The following is a 19,722-nucleotide window of genomic DNA, read 5'->3' as shown; positions in this document are numbered from 1 at the left end:
CAGTCTGTCAGCTTGGTCAGAGCTGTAATCACAAAGCCAGATGAAGCACTCTTAATAACAACCCAGACCCACTGCCAGCATCTCGGAGATGGGAGCGAATACTCAGAAGAGCCAAACCGCTGCACAAATGTGTTCACTTGGCAGTGGCTGTTCAGATAACATTAAGGATTTCATGACTTTAGAATAAAACGCAGTTTATAACATTTTAACTATTCAGTTCTGCACTTTACAGACATCATCCAAACTCATCCTGTGCTGCACACATGCATTTTATTAATCCCCATTCATCTATTCCAGGGAGTCATTTGGCACTCCAGATACGAGTCTTTTTTTATTCAAAGCCCAATTCAGGCAGCAGCAGGATGAAGGTTTTACTGTGGGCTCCACATTAAAATAAAAAAATAAAAAAAACCTATTATAAAGGATCATGCTGTGAATTAAACAATCATATATAAACCCATGTGCTGTACGGTCTGATGCCTCCTCCCCTTTTCTGTGCATCCCCTTTCCCTGGGCAGAATCCAGGCAAAACGCCACCTGTGCTGGCTGGCAAGCCTTCCCGAGACCCAGACGACTGCAGCCCTCCTCCTCCTCTTCCTCCTCCTTCTCCTGCTCCTCTTACTGACAGCGGCAGAGCTGCCTGTGCTCTGAAAAATTAATCTGCAGCACAGATGAGTTACACAGGAGCACACGCCTCGGTGCAAATATGGACGTAATTGTCAATGAAGGGATAAATTTACAGAGGAATGAGAAAAAAAGGGAGTGTGGAAAGCTACCAAGAAATGCTGCACAAGTGTTTGCACATGTTTGCATATGCAAATGTACATTTATATCAACTAGATGCTGGCAGACAGCAGGGTTTAATCAGCTCCTCGCTCTTGAGGCAGATGTTAGCCAGGCTAGCTGTACGCTGCAGACGATGACAGAGCAAGTGCATTTCCCACTGCACAGCTAACCTCTTCCTCAGAGACACAGAAATATGCACATCCACCAGCTTTAAGATAATTGTAAGCAATCACGCACAGAGGATCCACAGCAACACAACAACGACCTGCACCACTAAAACCGAGGAGGCTCCACCTTCAGCATGTGCTTTTCATCTATTGTCCAGAACTCAGCCCTCAGTCTTCGATGATAACAACCTTTTCACTCGGCATAAACCTCAGCTCAGAGTTTTTTTCCCTAACGATCACTCTTTACTCCAAACTTCAAGAACAAGGTGTTTTACCTCCAGCTACAATAAAGATTCCTATCTTTGCTCGAACCGAAATACAAAACAGGTAAGGGTCGTAAAATATTCTGCTCATTTTCCTGTTTTAGGAACAACCACAGCAGTTTTCATAGTCCCATAAAATATAATAAGTTATCACGATGACCCGGTTTAGTAATGTTTTGTACAATGGGAGCCATCTAAGGCAGTACATCAGGGGGTCGTATTTAGCAAGCTGCTCCTCTAAATCTCCAAAGTTTCCATTACATGCCTGGCTGGTCCCCTGATGTTAGCAACCAGGGAGAAGAGAGCGCTGCTCTGCCAAGAGCCGCCATTGAGCCAGAACTCACCCACACACATATACTGTATACACAATACACTCACACACACCCGCACACAAAGCCTTGGCGAACCCTCTTCCCCACTCATTAACAACAGGTCTGTCATTTCCAGAAAAATCCCCGATGCACGATTCTGACTGGAAACAGAGTGACTCTTCGTGGCAGGAACAAAGTGTGTGTATATGTTTGTGTGCATGTGGGCGGAGGATAAATTAACAGCGGTACCAAATTAGCAGCACTGTGCTGTTCAGAGTGCTGCGGTCTTACTCAGCATGTTAAAGCTAATCCGCATCCCTCTGTAGCCCTTCTTCAGCGTTTGATGGTAATTCTGACTGAACACACCACAGGCCACAAACAAACAGCACGCACAAGCAGGACGAAGAAGTGAGATGATAGAGATACAAGAATAAATGAGCAGAGAGCGAGCCGAACCGTAGTAAAACCTACAGCTCGCCGGGTCGTCCGAGCACACACACACACTTTGACCGTAGCACTTAACCTGGATCACCTTTGCACAGCTCTCCAGCTGCAGACCTGCTGAGTAAACGATCACGTAAACCAGATTATTCTAATTAAATGTGATTCTGTATGCCTGCAAACATCATGAAAACCAAAGGCATCACGAAGCCTTCTTTTCTTCATATTCAAAGTCTTTGACCCTAAAAAGTCCTACGTTTGGTGATGAGCTCGAGTGCATCCAGTCCACAGTAGCGTGTGGGGCCTGGGACGCTGAGCACAATCAAAAGACACAGAAACATGAGATATTGGCCAGTTGGAAAAAAAAGATGACGGTGACTCCACCTGGAGTGTTTTAAGCTGGGAAAAAGCAATAAAACCACATCTTGTGATGATTCTACACAGAAACGGTCGGACGACTGCAAACCCAGAGCTCCTCTGAGAGCACGATCATCACAATATTGATCAAACAATCTTGCTAAGTGCTGCTTATAATGATGCCTGGCCGCTCTTTAAGCATCTCTACTATATAGTATTGCCTTTGTCTGCGTCTAGATGCCCATGCTGCCACAGCGCCACCTCTGGGGAGCGTCTCACCCACGACATCGTGCTCTCTCTCTCTCGTGCGCTTTGCTTTTGTGAGGAGAGAAAGGAAAGAGGGAAATAAGGAGAGCGAATGGCAGCGAGAGACAATCAAAAGGGCAAATACGAGCGCGATAAAGAGACAGCGGAAAGCGCGGACAAAGGAAAATCTAATGTGGGTAGAATATGCAGTGAGTGACAACAAGGCTGACTGTTGCATTCATCGACAGCAGTTTGGTCAACACGGGAAAAGAAAAAAGGTGAAAGGATTAGGATATTGAATTTTCAGCCTAATTAGGGAGATACTATGTCCTTTGCGATCAACCAAGCAGAAACATTTAATTACAAAACCAATTATGAGGTGGCGAATGTATCACATCTGACACGACCATCCCCCCGAGCAGAACGGGACATTTTCAGGAGGTGAAGTGGAGGAGAGAAGGAGGGGAACCAGTGTGGGGGAGAGGATAAGGGAGGCACGTAAAACAACAGAGTCCTGATTGTGCTCGTGTACGGGTAGGTGAGAAACAAAAGGTCCTTTCACACCGTAACGGCGGTGAGAAGACCTCCTCGTTATGCTGCCTGTGGTTGTTCATACTGAACCAAACTAAGCCAACAATGTGTGCTGTTGGATAGCACGACAGCACTCGTGAATCAGAGGCATGACATCTAGTGTAGAAGGCCTGTCGTGCTGCCAGCAAAGGTGCAGCAACAGTCCTCCGGCACCGCGCTCTTCTATCTGCCTCTGCAGCCACAGAGACAAAGAGAAAGAAATGCCAGGCGGAGGGAAGGTGCAGCAGAGAGAGACTTTAAAGTACGGCGTGTATAAATGTACAGGATTTACAGTGTTGCTGATGATCCCTCGTCTGTGTTTACCCAAACCTCTGCACCATGTCCATGCGAATGCATTAATGCATGAAATGGCTCTTCTTTTGTTAAATATTCAGGCATCCTCCTTGACCTCCAGCATGATAATCAAAACGGCAACAGGGGGTAAGAAACGCGCCCGCGGCGGTCTGATGCAATCAAGTGCAAAAGTGCTTCAGTAAACACTGCAGACACCGATATAACAAGATCATATTGATACTGAGATGCACATTTTATCATCATCGTGGCATCATATGTGCATTTTAAATAACATAATTGTCTGATCTCAAAAGCTGCCTTGCAGAATCTAAAAATCCCCAAATTTTCCAGGCAGCCCTTCAGCTCAATAAAGTCATAATGAATTAAGAAAACACACAATTGCACACCAGCTGTAATTACTTACTCAAGTTTAATAGTCCAGCAGCTATAGTCTGATGACTGTAAGCCAATAATTTGGGTTTCGGCTGTGCCTGGAGGACATCCTGGGAAAGACTTCCTGTTCTGTGTGTCCGTTTATCTTCATTTATCAAATGCACTCCAGAAAACGTGTTCCCACTTTGGCTCTTCACAGGGACTCCATTTTGCATGTTTGCATGTAAAGATCTGTGTATTTCTCCATATTTTGACATGCAGGTTCATGTAGGATGTGGACTTTGTGAGAATAGTTTCCAAAAGAATTCATGTTCATGTGACCACCGTGCGAGTTCAGCAGTATATATTAGTTTTATTGCAATCCAGAGGCATCGATATACTGTGGTAGGACATCAGGTTTAATGCTGTAAATGATGGGCTACAACACACCGCTATTACTCCTGCACTATTTGCTTCCACGTTCCTCGTCCTCGACTGGAGGACACGACGGTAAAACAGCTTTTGCTACCCCAACACAACTAGACTTTCCATTTTCTGCGTCAAAGCGACAGACACAGAGTGGAAGATTCTGACATGATGTGAATTTTGGTTGCAGAGATGATCAAATCTGTCCGATCTGAACCGCTTTCACTGTGACGCTGAAGATGTCATCATGACTCTTGGTCGTCTTCTGTCTGGGACAGCCCAAACTCACACAGTGTGTGTAGGACTTCACAGTATTTAACGATGCTAATTCAGATGGAGATACTTTATCATTAAATGATCTCTCAGGTGGATGCCATGCAGGTGCAGTGGTTAGCACCATCACCTCCTTGGTTTCTATCAGGAGTTTGTATGTTCTCCTGTGTCTGCAAGGCTTTTCTCCAGGTACTCCCACAGACATGCATGGAGTTAAGTTAACTGGTGATTCTAATTTGGCTGCAGGTGTTAGCCCTGGTGACCTGTACAGGATACACTCGGCCTCTCTCTCTATGACAGCTGGGATGGGCTCTGACCCCCTAAGACACTGATCTAGATAAGTGGAAGAAAATATTATGGATGGATGTTTGCATTTACTGTAAAAATACTGCTGCTATTCTCTTTATCAAGCTCTTGGTTTGCCACAAACTATTTCGGTTTTGCTATATCTTCATATCATTACTTAGGCAGTAAAGCAGCCTCTGCATGGTTAAAAAAATTATAGAATTTTTTAAAATGCATTTTAAATATGAGTGATTATAATAATTGTACTTATTTTGGCAGAAAACAGAAAACTGAATATGTAATATGTTCAAAAAGAAAAACCTTCAAAATGTTGCATCTTTGTTAATACTGTCAGAGGTTAATTAAAAATGTTTATTGTGCTGTTTTCAGTGTAATTACGAATGAAAATAACTGCGTTCAAGTCATATTTTAACAGTAAATATAAGATGTACCGTCAGGGAGTGAGTGCATGATTGGATGCAATCACACAGACACACACACGCACACACACACGCACGTCTTTTCAAATGCATCTGAGCCCAGAGAGCTGACTGAGAGGACCTGGCAGTGTTCTTATCTTCCTCACATTGCCGTGTGACTCACAGCATTACCAGCCAGCACAGTCATTAGGGGCAAGAAGACCTTTCATATCTCAGTCAGCCCCACGGCTCTCCGCAGGGCCGGCCAACAGGGACCCACACTCGCCCCCTCCTTTCTCTGTGCCGAGCTTTTTGTCTCTGTCCCTCTATTCTCCGTTGTGCTTCTGTCTGGCGATGTCTCACACAGATTTAATGTCAGGTGTTCTCTCACTGTGTTAAATAAGTCATTTTTTGTGTGCCTGGAGGGGACAGAGCCCATGTTTCCCCTGTCAACCACAACCATCACACCTGCATACACCCACACACGCAGACACTGAATACGTGATGTTTGTGTGTGGCAGACAGGAGCAGCAAGGACTGAGTGTGTGTGCAGGAGATATAAGAGGTATTCAGGCGTGGGCTGCCGCCGGCTGCAGGGACATTTTACCCCATCCCTCCTCACCGCCTCGGCTTCCTGACGCCCACCTGCATTTTCCGAGGGCACAGACTGCGATCCTAACTCACGACGGTGGGATGAGTTCTACGTTGGCAGGAGTAGGCGTGCTCTCCCGATCGATGTGCATGTTGGCTCGTGAGTGACGGCTTGGATGAGCAGGGACAATAACATGTGGTCACAGCCCTCCTTCTTAAGGCTGCGCCAGCAGAGCTGACAATCAGATGACTGGCACAGAGAAACCAAGGCTCCAGGCAAAAAAGGTAAAACATGTGCCATAATTTAGGAGAGCAAAGCCCATGTGTGCACATGTGTGTGCAGAGACAGCGTGACTGAAGCCTTGCTGAAGGATTTTTCAAAGGAAGCTGATTGATTTAAACAGTTTTTCACTGACTTTGTGCCACTGCGCAGCTCACATGTGCTGCAAAACAACTCAAGCTGCAGAGAGACACCACTCACTCCAATTTACCGCAAATGCAAATGACGAAATGAAACGATAAACAGTTCAGAGAATATGAAAAAAAAGTGGTGAAAAACAGAGAAAATGCAAAATGAAATCCTTTTACTTTCTTCAGGATCAAGTTTCTATCCACCAACCAGACATGTCCAAAGTCTCCTTCAGCTACAGTCGTTTATAGTTCATACAGAGCAATAAAATCCATTTTTAATATCATCCCTTTATGGATTTTATGGATTACGAGCTACTGTTGTTTGGAAAAGCGATTGAGCCGTTTCAGCTGCTGTGATCAAATCATATCAACATGATTTATACGTGACAGAGTCTTCTAAAAATGACCGAGCCACCTGATTCTGCTGCTCCACTGAGATTTATTGTGTCTTTAAGTGGGTACTTTTGATTTTCTTGTCCACTGTTTCGGTCGAGTGTCACTTGTCTGCTCAGTGCTGTTCTCTGGCACAGCGAGCAGCTTTTAGCAAAAAACCTCTCCAAACACACAGTACTCAGGTCTGCAGGCTTAGTGTCAAGCTGGAAAACACGGCGGAGCATTTATCGGCTCAAGAGCCGGATATTTTGCCCAGGAGGGAGTGGAGACAAAATCAGAGCTAAAAGGAGAATTACTGGATGCAGATAAATCAGGTGGACACAAACATGACTTAAGTTAGTCTGAATCTGCTGGATGTTTAGACTCTGCAGCATGTTTAAGACAGACAGACGGCGTCTCACCTCATGTTTGCCCTTCATCCTGCAGATCCGGATGTCGTTCTTGTTCGACTCCCACGTTCTTTTCTATAAATGAAATGAAGCACGGATAAATACTGCTGCTTAGCCTGGCATTTCTCTCGTGGAAAATGACATTTTCCAGCTTGAAGTGACATGCACACCTAAAAGGCTGTAACTGCTATGTGTGTCTGCTAAGAAGGTGCTTACCTTGTTGTAAAACATCTCATCTCCTGCAGTGGTGTCCAGCTCCACACGAAAAAGGTCATCCCTGGAGAGGGAGACACAGAGAGGGAGTTAGACAGCACAGCTCCATCTAAAGCTAGCAGCAAGGCGACATCGGCTCCCTCCTAACGTGGATTCTTTTGCTAGCTTGCCGATGCAAATACGCTTTAATCATGAGTACATCATCTGCATTTGTAACCTGTGTTTGCTTTGTGTATAATTTAGCCACAGCACATGCAGCTATGACGCAAACACACACAGAAATGCTGTTTATTCATTTAAAGTTGATAAGAGCAACAGAGATTAAGGAAGAGCTTTACAGTGTCTTCCATTTGTCCCAATATATACAGAAAAACGACACCCAGCTGCAAGGCCCCAAATTTGGCTTATCAGTCTTTTTCAAAGTCCTAAAATTGAATTAATGGATGATTTAATCAAGTTGTTACACTGATGCTTTCACGCCCCCACACACTGCCCACACGTGGTCCAAAACCCTAACACCATGCATGTATTCATGACTTCCCAAACACTGCTTTTTTGCACTCTTAGTCTGCTTTTTGCAGTAACCTTGAAAAATGCCTCCTAAACCAGAGTTAGGCTAAGAAGCTAACAGCTGACGTTTGCATATTGATGAGGGCCAGGACGAATCTGAAGCACGGGTTTCTTCTGAAGTGGCTAATCTGTAAATCTGCCACAGCCATGTTAGTCCTGCAGTATCGATCCATCTCTGACCCAGCTCTACCTTCCATCTGTGCTGCATGATCTCTCCTAATTTCTTTCACAGAAGGCGAGGCGCACAAGTGCTTGCTCATGTGAGCTGGAGAGCGTGTATCTGTGTGTGTTTGCATCTAATTTTACCGAGAGAGGCGGCTGTGAGAATGCGTGCTTGATAAGAGCCCAGGTAGGCCAAGAGCCAGCAGGTCACCCCTCTTCTGAATAATTTATCTTCACTTCCTGTTGCTGTGTCAGAATATTACAGCCCTTTCAGCACAGCAGAGCGGGAGAATTGTTAAGTGGAGAAGAAGTGCAAAATCACCAAACACTGGCTTGGTGTACCCCTGCTTAACAGGTCAAAGTTTAAGCATCCTCAAATCAGCGGAGAGGGCTAGAGAGTGAGACGTAATCTCATCCAGGCTGCTTCAGCATCGTCTCGGCATGATGAATACAGCAAAAGGCCTCTGAGTCGGAGGGGCTGGCAGCCAGTACTGTGTTTCTCGTAGTGCAGAGCATGAGGAATTATTTACACTGCTGCTTCTCTTTCCTTCTGCACTTCAGGTTGTTCGAATGACGCAAAGCCTGGATGCTTTTCTTTGTTTACATGCGCGTTAGCCAGTTTCTGTGTGCTGCTTGTGACATAAGGTTAGAGTTAAGGGTGTGCAAAGAGTTCACATTTATGTTGCAGGATGTGTGTTAAGCCTTCAAGTCGCCTCAACCCTTTGGCTTCATAGGTTTTCCTGAAAGCACAATCAACAAGTGTCTCTTTGTAGCCTTATCTACGTGTACGATACCCACGTGCCGGAGTTATTATTTTAGAAATGCCTCCAAACCTTTTGACCTGGTAATTCAAAGTAAACACAGGCTCAACCGAAACCATTTTCTTACTCAACCAGCTCATGAACTTTCTACAAACACCAGCAGGCTCAAGGTCGAGACCTCTCAAATTGCCCTCTTGGCCAGGTCTCTCTTAGAAAAGAGATTTGAATCTCTGCTTGGATAAATAAAGGATAACTATGTTTTTTCTTGCCATAGCTGCAGTGTTGTGCTGCTTTTCTGAGTGAAAATCCAGTGTGCAGCAGAAGTTGCACCAGTGAAGGAACAGAAATGGAGGAACTGACACCGACATTAATGACCGAGAGGAGTTCGGTGTAAGTATGCGAGAGGGGACATCAGGTGTCTGCAGACCACATCCAGACATTAAATTTAGGACATTTGGCTATCCAGCGGCCAAAATAAGCATGCAGATAGATAACATTATGGCTCCACTATGACCGACACCCTCAATCTTAAGCACGAGCCTCCGGTCATGGGTAGTTGTGCGCCTTCTTCTCTGCAGCGATACAATCTGCAGATGCAGTTTGGCAGAAAGGAAACAGTTCTTAAATAGAACTGCTCAAAACAAGGTTTGGGCATTTATTTGATATCTGGTTGCTGATGAGGTGTTTGAACGCCTCTTAGGGCGAGTGTCATCGACAGATCTATTTTATTCAGCATAAGGCAGACAGAGATATCTCCAAAACAGCGTTAAATGGAAAATCAGCACTACGGTCTAAATGAACTGAACTGTGCCTTGAAGTGTACTCAAGTCTTTTGAGTGTGATGGAGAGCGACGGGCGTCGCTGTTCCACTGTACAGCAAAACCGAGACAGCTGCTGGAAGCTGAAAAGCAGTTCATTCATTTTTCATGTTTTTGGTAACGTGGTGAGGTGATCCTGAGAGTTGCACTCTCAGCCTTGTTTACCAGAACTTGCAAAAGAGAGCGCATAACTCCCATCTTGGCTTCATTCCATTGGTTGCTTGTATGTCTTAGAGCTCAATTTAAAATTCCAAAGTTTGTTTTTAAATGCTTAAACGGTCTTGCCATCCTTACTCACCCCCAAGTTCTCAGGTCAGCCCTAGAGCTGCTCCTGGAGGTACCAGGGTCCAAGAGGAAGCTCAGAGGGGACAGGGCCTTCTCTATGGCTGCTCCTAACCTCTGGAATAACCTGCTCTCTGCACATTAGCGAGGCCCCTTCATTGTCCATTTTTAAAACACGTCTTAAAACTAGTGCTGTCAGCTTAATCTCGTTAAGATGACGTTAACGCTATAACCTCATAACGGCAAACCTCCGTTAGCGAGTTATCGCGAATCGCCCCGTGCGTGGGGCTGCATGGCGTCAATGGGTTAACGAGCAGTTATGGCGTTAACATCATTTTAACGAGATTACCGCTGATTTATGCTGACAGCACTACTTAAAACCCATTTTTATTCCTTGGCTTTTAACACAGTTTGACCCTGATTTTCCTGCTTTAATTTAATCTAATGCACTGATTTTATTGTTTTAATTTAATTTTAATTATTATTATTTTATTTTATTATTATTATTATTTTTAAACTTTATTTAATGTGCCGTTTTTTTGCAATGTCAAGTGTACAGCACTTTGTTTCCAGCCTGGACTGGTCTGAAAGTGCTATATAAATAAATTGGTTGTTTGCTTCACATGCTAAACTTTCCCTTCCGGCCTCAGTAGAGTGTTTCCCTGTCTGACTGCCACAAGCTACCTGACCTGTTCACTTCAAGAGTCACATTAGCGGGCTAACACAGTGAAAAACATCCAGACTGGCAGCAAGTTAGCACTTCCCACTCCAGGTAATGCAGAATGTGCAGATAAAACACACGCACATACACACAGACACACACACACGCCTACGCGCACAAAGTCTGACAGCACAAACATCTTACAAGTGGAACAGTTATTCAAGAGTTCGAGTCATTCCTTCAGTCATGCTGTCAATTGGTAAACTCTCCAATTGGTTTATGTTTGTGTGGATTTGCCTGTTGGATCTGACTCGGGGCTGAGGACCACAGGATCCACAGCTGCTCGTCTTAACAGCAATGAAATGGGGCTTAACGCAGCAAGACTCTTACTCCACTTGGCACCAGTCAAATACAGAGTTTACTTTCATTTAGCAAGGATGGGAAGAGGACACGGAGAGGTAGCAGCTCTCAGCGGGCGTCTGGGGCAGGGATTTAGCAGTGCTTGCAGTCAGAGGAGCAACTATGCTAATGGCGACAGGATTTGGGGATGAGTGAGGCGTCTTATCAGGCCACGCACTCTGTCGAAGCTTTTGGCAGTCATACCTGCCACCACAGGTACTTATTCATACAGTGTACATTTTAAAACTCAGTCACCCTGCTGGGCCGTCTCTGGCTCACAAATGTGTTTGCACATGGATCTATTTCTTTCCAGGCTGATTGTTTACCGCCAGGAAGCCACAAACACTATTAGCCACTTACAAAAAGATAGAAATATAGTCTTGAAACTTTCTCTCTGCTCGCCTCCCCCGCTGCCCCGCCTGTAAGCTTAGTATTTTCTCATCATCTGGTTGGTTGAGACATTCAGATCAGATTTCTCCTCCTGTTCAGGAACAATTTCTACAGCTGTAAATTCAAATTAATTTTTTAAGTGTTTCATGGCCGTTTGTTATAAAGCAGACCTTCAGACTGCAGTAGCTATAGTTGTCTGTGGGAAGTTTTATTGCCCGGCCGTGTGCATGTGTGTGCTTATAGATCCTCCCGGTGCAGACAGAATGGCTGGAACCAAGCTACATAGTTTGATATATTTACTACCAAGTCTCAGCAGTGAAGTTAGACCTGCTGGAGGCCAGGGACTGGGTCATTTCCTGGACGACAGCGGCGTCTCTTATTGGAAACCGCTTCAATCTTCCTTGCACTACAGCAAATAATCAGCACCATATGCAGAAACTAGCTGTGTCTCCTTCTTTCGGGATGTTTCAAACTGCGTTAATTTCTGGACAACATGGACAGTAAATCTTAACGTGCGTGCTCTTTTTTTTAGCTCGGTTGCTTCAGGTCGGCTCCTGAATGGCGCCGGTGGAGAACCAGATGTTGCACAGCAGTGGCGCAGCTGAGGAGACTGGGCTTCTGGCCTTTCTGACCACCGGGGCTACTATCTGTTCAGGATCACTGCCTTCAGCAGACTGACAGGCATATGGGGACCATCGTCACACGGGGAACAAACTAGAAATCACTCGACTTGATATTTGTCAGCTCAAATATCAGCCCTCACATGCAGCTACTCCAGAGGAGAGAGCGACAGCTAAACGAACACGTTACTAGCTAGCAATAAAACAATAACATGCGCTCAATCTTTCTGTCTTAACGTTTACAGATGGCACGCAGCACGCCGTGGCTTGTGGTTATCTTTTCAACATGGCTGCGAGGCTATTCCGTGCAGGCCTACATAACATTTCCAGGTGCTCAGTTCTAAAGTTCCTGTTTGAGAAGGACAACTGCTACCGTGGTGGCATCGTGTTGCTGTCAGACACCTTTTGCTCTAACAGATGTCAGAGTAACACAAAGCAGCTGTGCCAGTCTGCCAGGTTCCTACCATCTCAGAGGTCTGCCTTGTAACTATTAATTTATTTGTCAATAAACTTCTTTTGGAAGATTAATAATACATGCTAAAAACCTGAGGGGAGACGCTTATTACCCTGCGAGCAAGCTAATCTGATTTACTCCTTGCTAACTTCATGTGTGTCCCAGCTGTCATTACAACAGTATCGTAGAATCAGGTGCCGCGTGTTTGACAGTTTTGTTTTATGTGGTTCATTTGAAAGGCGAGACATTTCAGGAGAAAATTACATCTGCTGTTTAATAATTACACATCGGGGGCGGCGGTGGCTGTGGACGTAGAGCAGGTCGTCCACCGGAGGCGGCTCGATCTCCGACTCCTCCGGTCCGTGGTCAAGTGTGTGTGATGGATAAAAGTGTGAAAACATAATATAAAGTGCTGTACAAATGTGTGTGTGAATTAGAGTGCTTTAAATAGACAATAAGAGAAGTGTAATATACTATAAATGTCAGTGTATTTACTCTTTAATTGGCTGGTGTGAAACCAGTACATGAACAAGCTAAACGCATTTAATAGGGAATCGTAATGTAGGTGTTTTTTGATCAGTGTGAGGTTGGCATTAATGGTTATAATGAAGAAAATGTCATATTCTGGTAAGAAGTAAATAAAATAATCGATATAGAAAATTTTAAAAGTGTTCTAAAAACATCAGTTCTCACACCTCTTTAGCTAATGTTTTACTGGTCATGTTCTGCCGTCGTTGTCCAAATGTCACCAGTTCTTCAGTATTTATGTTCCTATGCTGTGCGAGTGGACTCGAGGCTACTAAAAGCTAGTCTCCTGATACTTTTGGCTGATCGCTCAGGATCCACCGAGTCTCTTTAAGTCTCTCAAGAGACAAAGTATATCAAACAGAGGCTAATGGTCCAAGCAGGTCCCACAAGCTACACATCCTGGGCTTTGTGGTGCCATGTTTCACGGGTCAAAAACTATTGACTTTTTTTTGTGTGTTAATGTAACATCTGGGTGTACTTCAGCCTCAGCTGTACTTGCACATTTCCTCTGAGATGAATCCTGATGTTAGCACTAAGGAGTATCCACACGGGGAGTGATGTGCTTGTGGCGTCTGGGTGCTCGCAGACATTTCAGGTGCCGGTTGTTTAGCTAACCATCTGTTGTATTCACCACGCTGTCACGTGTCCATCACTGCCCTGCACTCTCACTGGTGTTTGCTTCAGCTGCTTGTTCGTAATTACTTTCTTGAAGTTGTGGAAGGTCTGCACCTCATAGTGGTTGAGTTTCTTCTACTGGTTATGAATTTAAATATTTTGTACAAAATATATTGTGTATAATTTATTTAACAATAAATTGGGAATAAAAACTGATATATGTACGTTAAATATTTTCTGAAATGTGAAAGTTTTTGGTGCCCAGGTCAGCTCAAAGCTCTGGCTAACATCAGTAGGAGGCAATGAAGCATCCACCTCTCCAGGAGCTTCTTTGTGAGTCCAAACTGGATCGATGAATCTGTGACATGAAATTCGTCCTTGTCATTAAAGTTAGACTCCAGTCCAACATTAGCTGGAATAACATGAGCTTAGAAAACCAGCTATTGTTGTTATAGCCAATTCTTTGTCCGCGGTATAGAAGCCGGAGAGTCATGTGTCTAATCTGCATGTTGTCTTAGGTTAAATCTCTGACTTTGGCTCTGGAGATGAGGCTTCAGGTGAGGAGGAAGAGGATGAGGTGGAGATGAGGAAGATGACAGCAGTGGTGGAGGAGGAAGATGGAGAGGATGTGAAAGAGATAATGAGAAAGACATGATGAAAATTGAAAGAGCTATTTTTTGTTTTTAAGTGAAAACATGGACGCTTTTCTGTAGTTCTTTAGGCAAATTTAGGAATTCTCAGGAATGTGGACCATGCTAATGGAATGCCGCTGGGATACGGAGGGTTAATCGTCTATGGTTTATTCACCACTTTGCTGCTTCTCGCTTCCTGTCTGGACACAGCTGAAGTTAAACTTGCTCACTTTGAGTCAGGAGTGTATGTTTCACACGTATGAAGTCACCAAATGTCACTCACTTTCCGTGAGGCGGTATCTGGTCGTTACATCAATGCAAATTGCTTCCTGTGACGATGGCGCTTGGTGATGTGAGTTACTTGGTAACACATATAGTGATAACAGGCAGTCCAAGAGATTTTAAAACCCCAGGTAAGTGACATAACATACATTAGTATATACACTGATCGGGCAAAACATTATGACCATCAAGGCAGTCTCCATGGATCGGACTGAGATCTGGGGAATTTAGAAGCCAAGTCGACACCTCAAAAGCAACGTTGTGCTCCTCAATCGTTCCTGAACGATTCTTGCTTTCAGCACATTATCCACAGTGATCAAGGAGCACCGTTCACCTCTGTTCCTTCATTGGACCACTTTTAATAGATACTGACCCCTACAGACCGAGAACACCCTGCAAGACCTGCAGTTTATAAGAAGCTCTTGCAAAGTCGTATAGCGGTCACAGTTTGGCCCTTTGTCAAACTCGCTCAGTCTTCCTGCTTCTAACATCAGCTGTGAGGACAAAACATTCACTTGCTCCCTGATATATCCACCCACTAACAGGTGCCACAATGAAGACATAACCAGTTATTCACCTCACCTAGCAGCAGTCAGAATGGTACGCCCGATCGGTACATCTACACATGTGTCTGCATGTGTGTGTGGGTCGCGTACCTCGCTCCGATGTAGAGTGTCCGATTGACCTGCAGGATCCTCTGGACGTGCAGAGGCTCTTGTCTCAGCCACGTTTTGTGCGGTCGGCCCAGAAACACGGGGTATCTTCTCACCACTGTCAGAAAATCAAACAGAATGGCTTCTCTGAAACGGACATCCATCTTTGCCAAAAGTACTCAGCATAAAAGTGGTTTTGTGTTAGTTTGTTTTGACAGTTCAGCCTCAGTAACAGGTATTCAAGGTGAAGTGGAGAAAGCATTTGAGATCTGCATTTGAAAGCACAGCCGATGCGCTACATTAAACGTACCGAGACACGGAGGGGAGCGTAGACAAATAATCTGAAAATGAAAGATGTCTGAACTGCACCTCATATGTCATTATATTCACAAGTTTTTGTTTGTTGGCTGATTGAGATTCACTTTTGATGGATTGTTCATTTACATGCAGCCTTTTGTTGACAAGTTTGGCAATGCATGTTCTGCCGGCTGATTCAGATAATTCAAAAAGACAGAAACAAATATCAGAAAGGTAAATGATCAGTGCTGTACATCGAGGAAGAGGAAGGGAACTGAATATGGAAGCAATAAAACATTTCCAGTCATGTTGTACCACAGATGTGTAACAGCTACATATAAGATAATGATTTATAAGGAAAGCTGGTATATTTACCAGTATTTCTATCTGACATTTTTCCATGTACTCAGCACAGTCTGATTTCTTCTTTTCATTTCTATATTTTTCTTCTTCTACTTCATTCCTATCCTGTATGTCTTATCTTTGCTCCAGTTTCTGCATCACTCTGACCCGCTGTGATTGGGCCTCAGCCTTCTGTTTCCACTTATACCTGCTGTAAACCACAGCTGTTGGGTCTACTGCAGCCTAGCCAATAGGCAGCACCCGGTAGTCACGTCTACGCTCAGCTGTTCGGTATTGATACACTGAGAAGGGCCTGGACTTAGCTGGAAAACCACCGGTCAATATTATTGAACTGCAGTCAATCTAGGTCAGGGCTAAGCCGGAGACTGGAGAGCCGATACGGAGCCACAGTGTCTGAGCGTTCGAGGGGCTGCATCTCTCAAGGGTCTGAGCTCATGTGTGGGAAAGTCACGAATGCGAGAGCCCCTTCCACGGCTTCGGTCTCATTCCCGAGCGTGACCCCACGCTTCAACGCGTTTTGTGTGAAATCTCCACAGCCACCATCGTGACCTTAACCCTTCGCTGTAGCCTCCCCCCTCATTCATCACCATGCGCATTTGGCTGTAACCCAACACTTCACATCATGTCGTGGGTGAGAGAAATGCAACGGAGGAAAAGGGAGTAGGAGCGAGAAAGTGAGGGGTCAAACCTTCTGTAGGGATGAAGTTCAGGGGCCCTGGTTCCTCCGGGAAAGCCGAGCTAGCCATTCGCAGCAGCCAACACAGCAGGAAGAAGTAGGAAGGTGCCACAGCTGCCATAGCAACCCAACTGCAGAGTCTGTGGAAACAGAAAAAGGGAGAACTCGGGTGAGTTGTAGTAGACACATTCACTAGCAGGCTAGTTCTCTCCAGTTCATCTTTGCATTCACACAGCATCTGCGTCTTCGTCCTGTCGGGAGGGGAGATAAACATCTGCTCGGAGTGACGGATTAAGTCATCCACTCCAGGAGAAGTGTCCAGTCAGCCACCTCTCACTGTGGCATCACCACATCGAACATCACATCACAATGACACATCCAAATCCTACGGGAAAGAGACATCAGAGGAAAAAGAGAGGGTGACATCCTGTCCAAGACAGAGGACAACGTATGTCCCATACACCGATCGATAAAACCCTCTGTGGGCATAAAGGCAGAGAGACGGGCTCGATACACGTCACGTATTATCCAGTATGAGAGACAGAGAGGGAGAGAAGTGGTGGTTTACTTAAATGAAATGCTTTCCAGTGACGCAAATCATTTTTCACCGGGCAACACCGAGACATGTAGGTCTAGAACGTAATTCATGTGGAAATACAAATGATACCCAAATGAAGTTAGCCTACACAATCCATCTGCAAAACGATGGCTCCAGCACTTAGCCTCGAAGGAGGAAAGCACTCAGAATTGATATCGACTTAAACCGCAAACCTCAAAAGGTATGACGAGCTGGCTACCCCCCCATCTCTGTTTGTGAGACGGAGCTGCCAGAGAGAACTTTATAAAGTTGTTATAGTCTTAAGGTCTGACTCATCTGTAATTATAGTAAATTTCCTGCCTTGCAATAAATTGTGTTTTCAAAGGAATTCCACAGAAACACTGCAATTTACAAAGCCCCACAGCTCCACACTTATCTCATGGCGTCATTTGCTTTGAAAATCTCGCGGGGAGGCAGTTCCCTCCCACCACCACTGCAAACACAAAGCATTTTCTTTTACAGTCATGCACAATTGCAACATCTAACAACACCTGACATTTGAATCTGGATTTCTTTATGCAAAATGCTTTAACATTTGCCTGTGGTCACAGGCGCGCACGGTGTAAAGCTGACTGTACAGTGTTGTTATATCTGCTGTTGTCTCCATCAAAGGGCATCGGTGATGCTCATTTCCACCTCCATGTTTTTATAGTTGACTTTTACTAGAGTAACTTGAGTGCATCATTCCCAGTTAAAAAAGCAAAGTCATCACGCCTCGGTTCAGGTGACGGTGAGCATCACCTCTTCCCTTCTGCCAGTGCCGAGGCTCCAAAAACAAACCTCCTCAAAAAATCCCCATCCTTCATGGGAAATGTCAACTTTTCAGATTCATTCTTACTCATTAAAGTCCCGATTCAATCCAGAATATGAGAGTGGACGGCCGTCTTTGTCCTATTCCATTTATTTTAAATCAGTATTGTGGCAACAGCTACATTTTGTTGCCTTCCACTTCTTAACTTACTATAAAAAACAGATAAAATGATCACAAAATGTATTTTATTTGATTTTTTTTAACCACAATCATGACAAATGTGACGCATATACTAACACCAGCAAATAAGAAAATACTACATTTCCAAAAACCTGCAGTCATGTGATACAGAAAGCCCTGCTAATCAAATTCATTTGATTAAGTGTGAGCACCTCTATTAAAGCAGCGTCTGCAGTTTGTTGGTCTGTATGTGTTAAAGCAATCTTCCTAGAAGGGGACGTCTGTGCAATACTCAGAAACAAGAACTCAAACTGAGACTGTACAGGCCTCAGTCAGCCTGTTAAACTTAGCGTTCATCATCAGTACAATTAGAAACAGACTGAACAAGTGTGGCTTATTTGGAAGGGTTACCAGAGAAACATTCTTCTCTCTAACACAGGGGTAGGGGAACTCCAGGCCTCAAGGCCTGGTGTCCTGCAGGTTTTAGATGTGCCCTTGATCCAACAGCTGATTCAAATGGCTAAATTACCTCCTCAACATGTCTTGAGGTTCTCCAGAGGCCTGGTAATGAACTAATCATTTGATTCACGTGTGTTGACCCAGGGTGAGCTCTAAAACCTGCAGGACACTGGGCCTTGAGGCCTGGAGTTTCCCACCCCAGCTCTAAAATGAGCACGACAGCACGGCTTAGATTTGTACAAAACACAAGTCTTCTGGAACAATGTCCTTTGGACCTACGAACCAGAGTGGACCTGTTTGTCCATGATGCACAGCAGCACATTTGGAGAAAACCAAACACCTCGTACCGACTGTGAGCACGGTGGTGGAGGGATGGTCTGATCTATATAAATAAAACTCAACTGAATATCTCCTCTGTATATCTGGAGTTCTAGAGTTAAATGCGAGGCTAAAGCTTGGACTAAACTGGGTCATCAACAGGACAAAGATCCAAGCACACAGCGGCAAACCTCCAACACAACAGCTGAAAAAGAATCGCTGGCGGTGGACCTTCAGAGCCCTGCGCATAAACGAATGCTGCAAACCTCAACCAGCTGAAGCAACGCTGAGAAGAAGCGTCTCCCAGACGTCCTCCACAATAACGTGAGAGATAAATTCACACAGAAAACCATCGCTGCAACTTACTGCTGCTAAAAGTTGGTCTACAATCATGCGAGTACCTATGTGGTAACCTAAACATCATCAGCATTTCAGTGGACAGCACAGTACAGGAGGTTGTGGAGGTTTTTGTAAAACTAACCAGCAGTTAGTTCACTGTAATGTTTGTGTTAATGAAAGAGAAAAGGCTGCACGAGCCTCGGTTTGTAGTCACCGTCAGTCTCTCTCCTACACACGCCCTCTTTTTCCCGAAGGATACAAACAGCCATTGTGCAGCCCATCTCTTTAATGGAGTCTCAGACATAACCTTATCGGGACATATAATCTTTATGGGACATTTCTCAAATTCCCCGCTCTGACATCAGAATAAAAGTGAAGGGAATGCTAATTACTCAACACCCACAAGCAAATTACGGGAGACGAAGGGGAAAAGAGTCAGAGGGAGAAGAAAGGAGGTCATGGGGTAGAGAGAAAGAGAGAGAGATGGAGTGGGAGATAAGTGGGAAAGAGTAAGAAACAGGGAGAAGATGAGAAGTCAGGAAGCCAGTATATCCAATCAGAGATTCTATTGTTTCTGCTATTAATAATGTATGAATAAATGCCAGGCGGTATGCATTCGATTAGTATAATTAGACACCCAGGGCTATACAATTTCATTGGACAGCAGAATAAGTAGGTACACCAGTATTAAACCAAGTGTGTGTGCG

The 19,722-nt window shown here is 44.6% G+C and overlaps 1 protein-coding gene across 4 annotated transcripts in view; it reads right to left on the bottom strand.

Annotated features, from left to right (window-relative positions):
* The window catches only part of sema6bb (sema domain, transmembrane domain (TM), and cytoplasmic domain, (semaphorin) 6Bb), a 128,721-nt gene that overhangs the window by 55,446 nt on the left and 53,553 nt on the right, over positions 1-19,722 (bottom strand). For all 4 annotated transcript variants that reach the window (XM_039606955.1, XM_031726777.2, XM_039606954.1 and 1 more), the window contains exons 2-5: positions 16,383-16,510; positions 15,038-15,152; positions 7,211-7,271; positions 7,007-7,069 (exon numbers count right to left, since the gene is read on the bottom strand). In XM_039606955.1, the coding sequence (XP_039462889.1) occupies positions 7,007-7,069; positions 7,211-7,271; positions 15,038-15,152; positions 16,383-16,491 (348 nt within the window). In that variant the 5' untranslated portion in view covers positions 16,492-16,510. The remainder of the gene's footprint in view (positions 1-7,006; positions 7,070-7,210; positions 7,272-15,037; positions 15,153-16,382; positions 16,511-19,722) is intronic.

Source organism: Oreochromis aureus, linkage group 23 (genome assembly GCF_013358895.1).
Source record: "Oreochromis aureus strain Israel breed Guangdong linkage group 23, ZZ_aureus, whole genome shotgun sequence".
NCBI lineage: Eukaryota > Metazoa > Chordata > Actinopteri > Cichliformes > Cichlidae > Oreochromis > Oreochromis aureus.
Note: the sequence above shows the minus strand (reverse complement) of the source record. Positions and strands in the feature narration are given on the sequence as shown.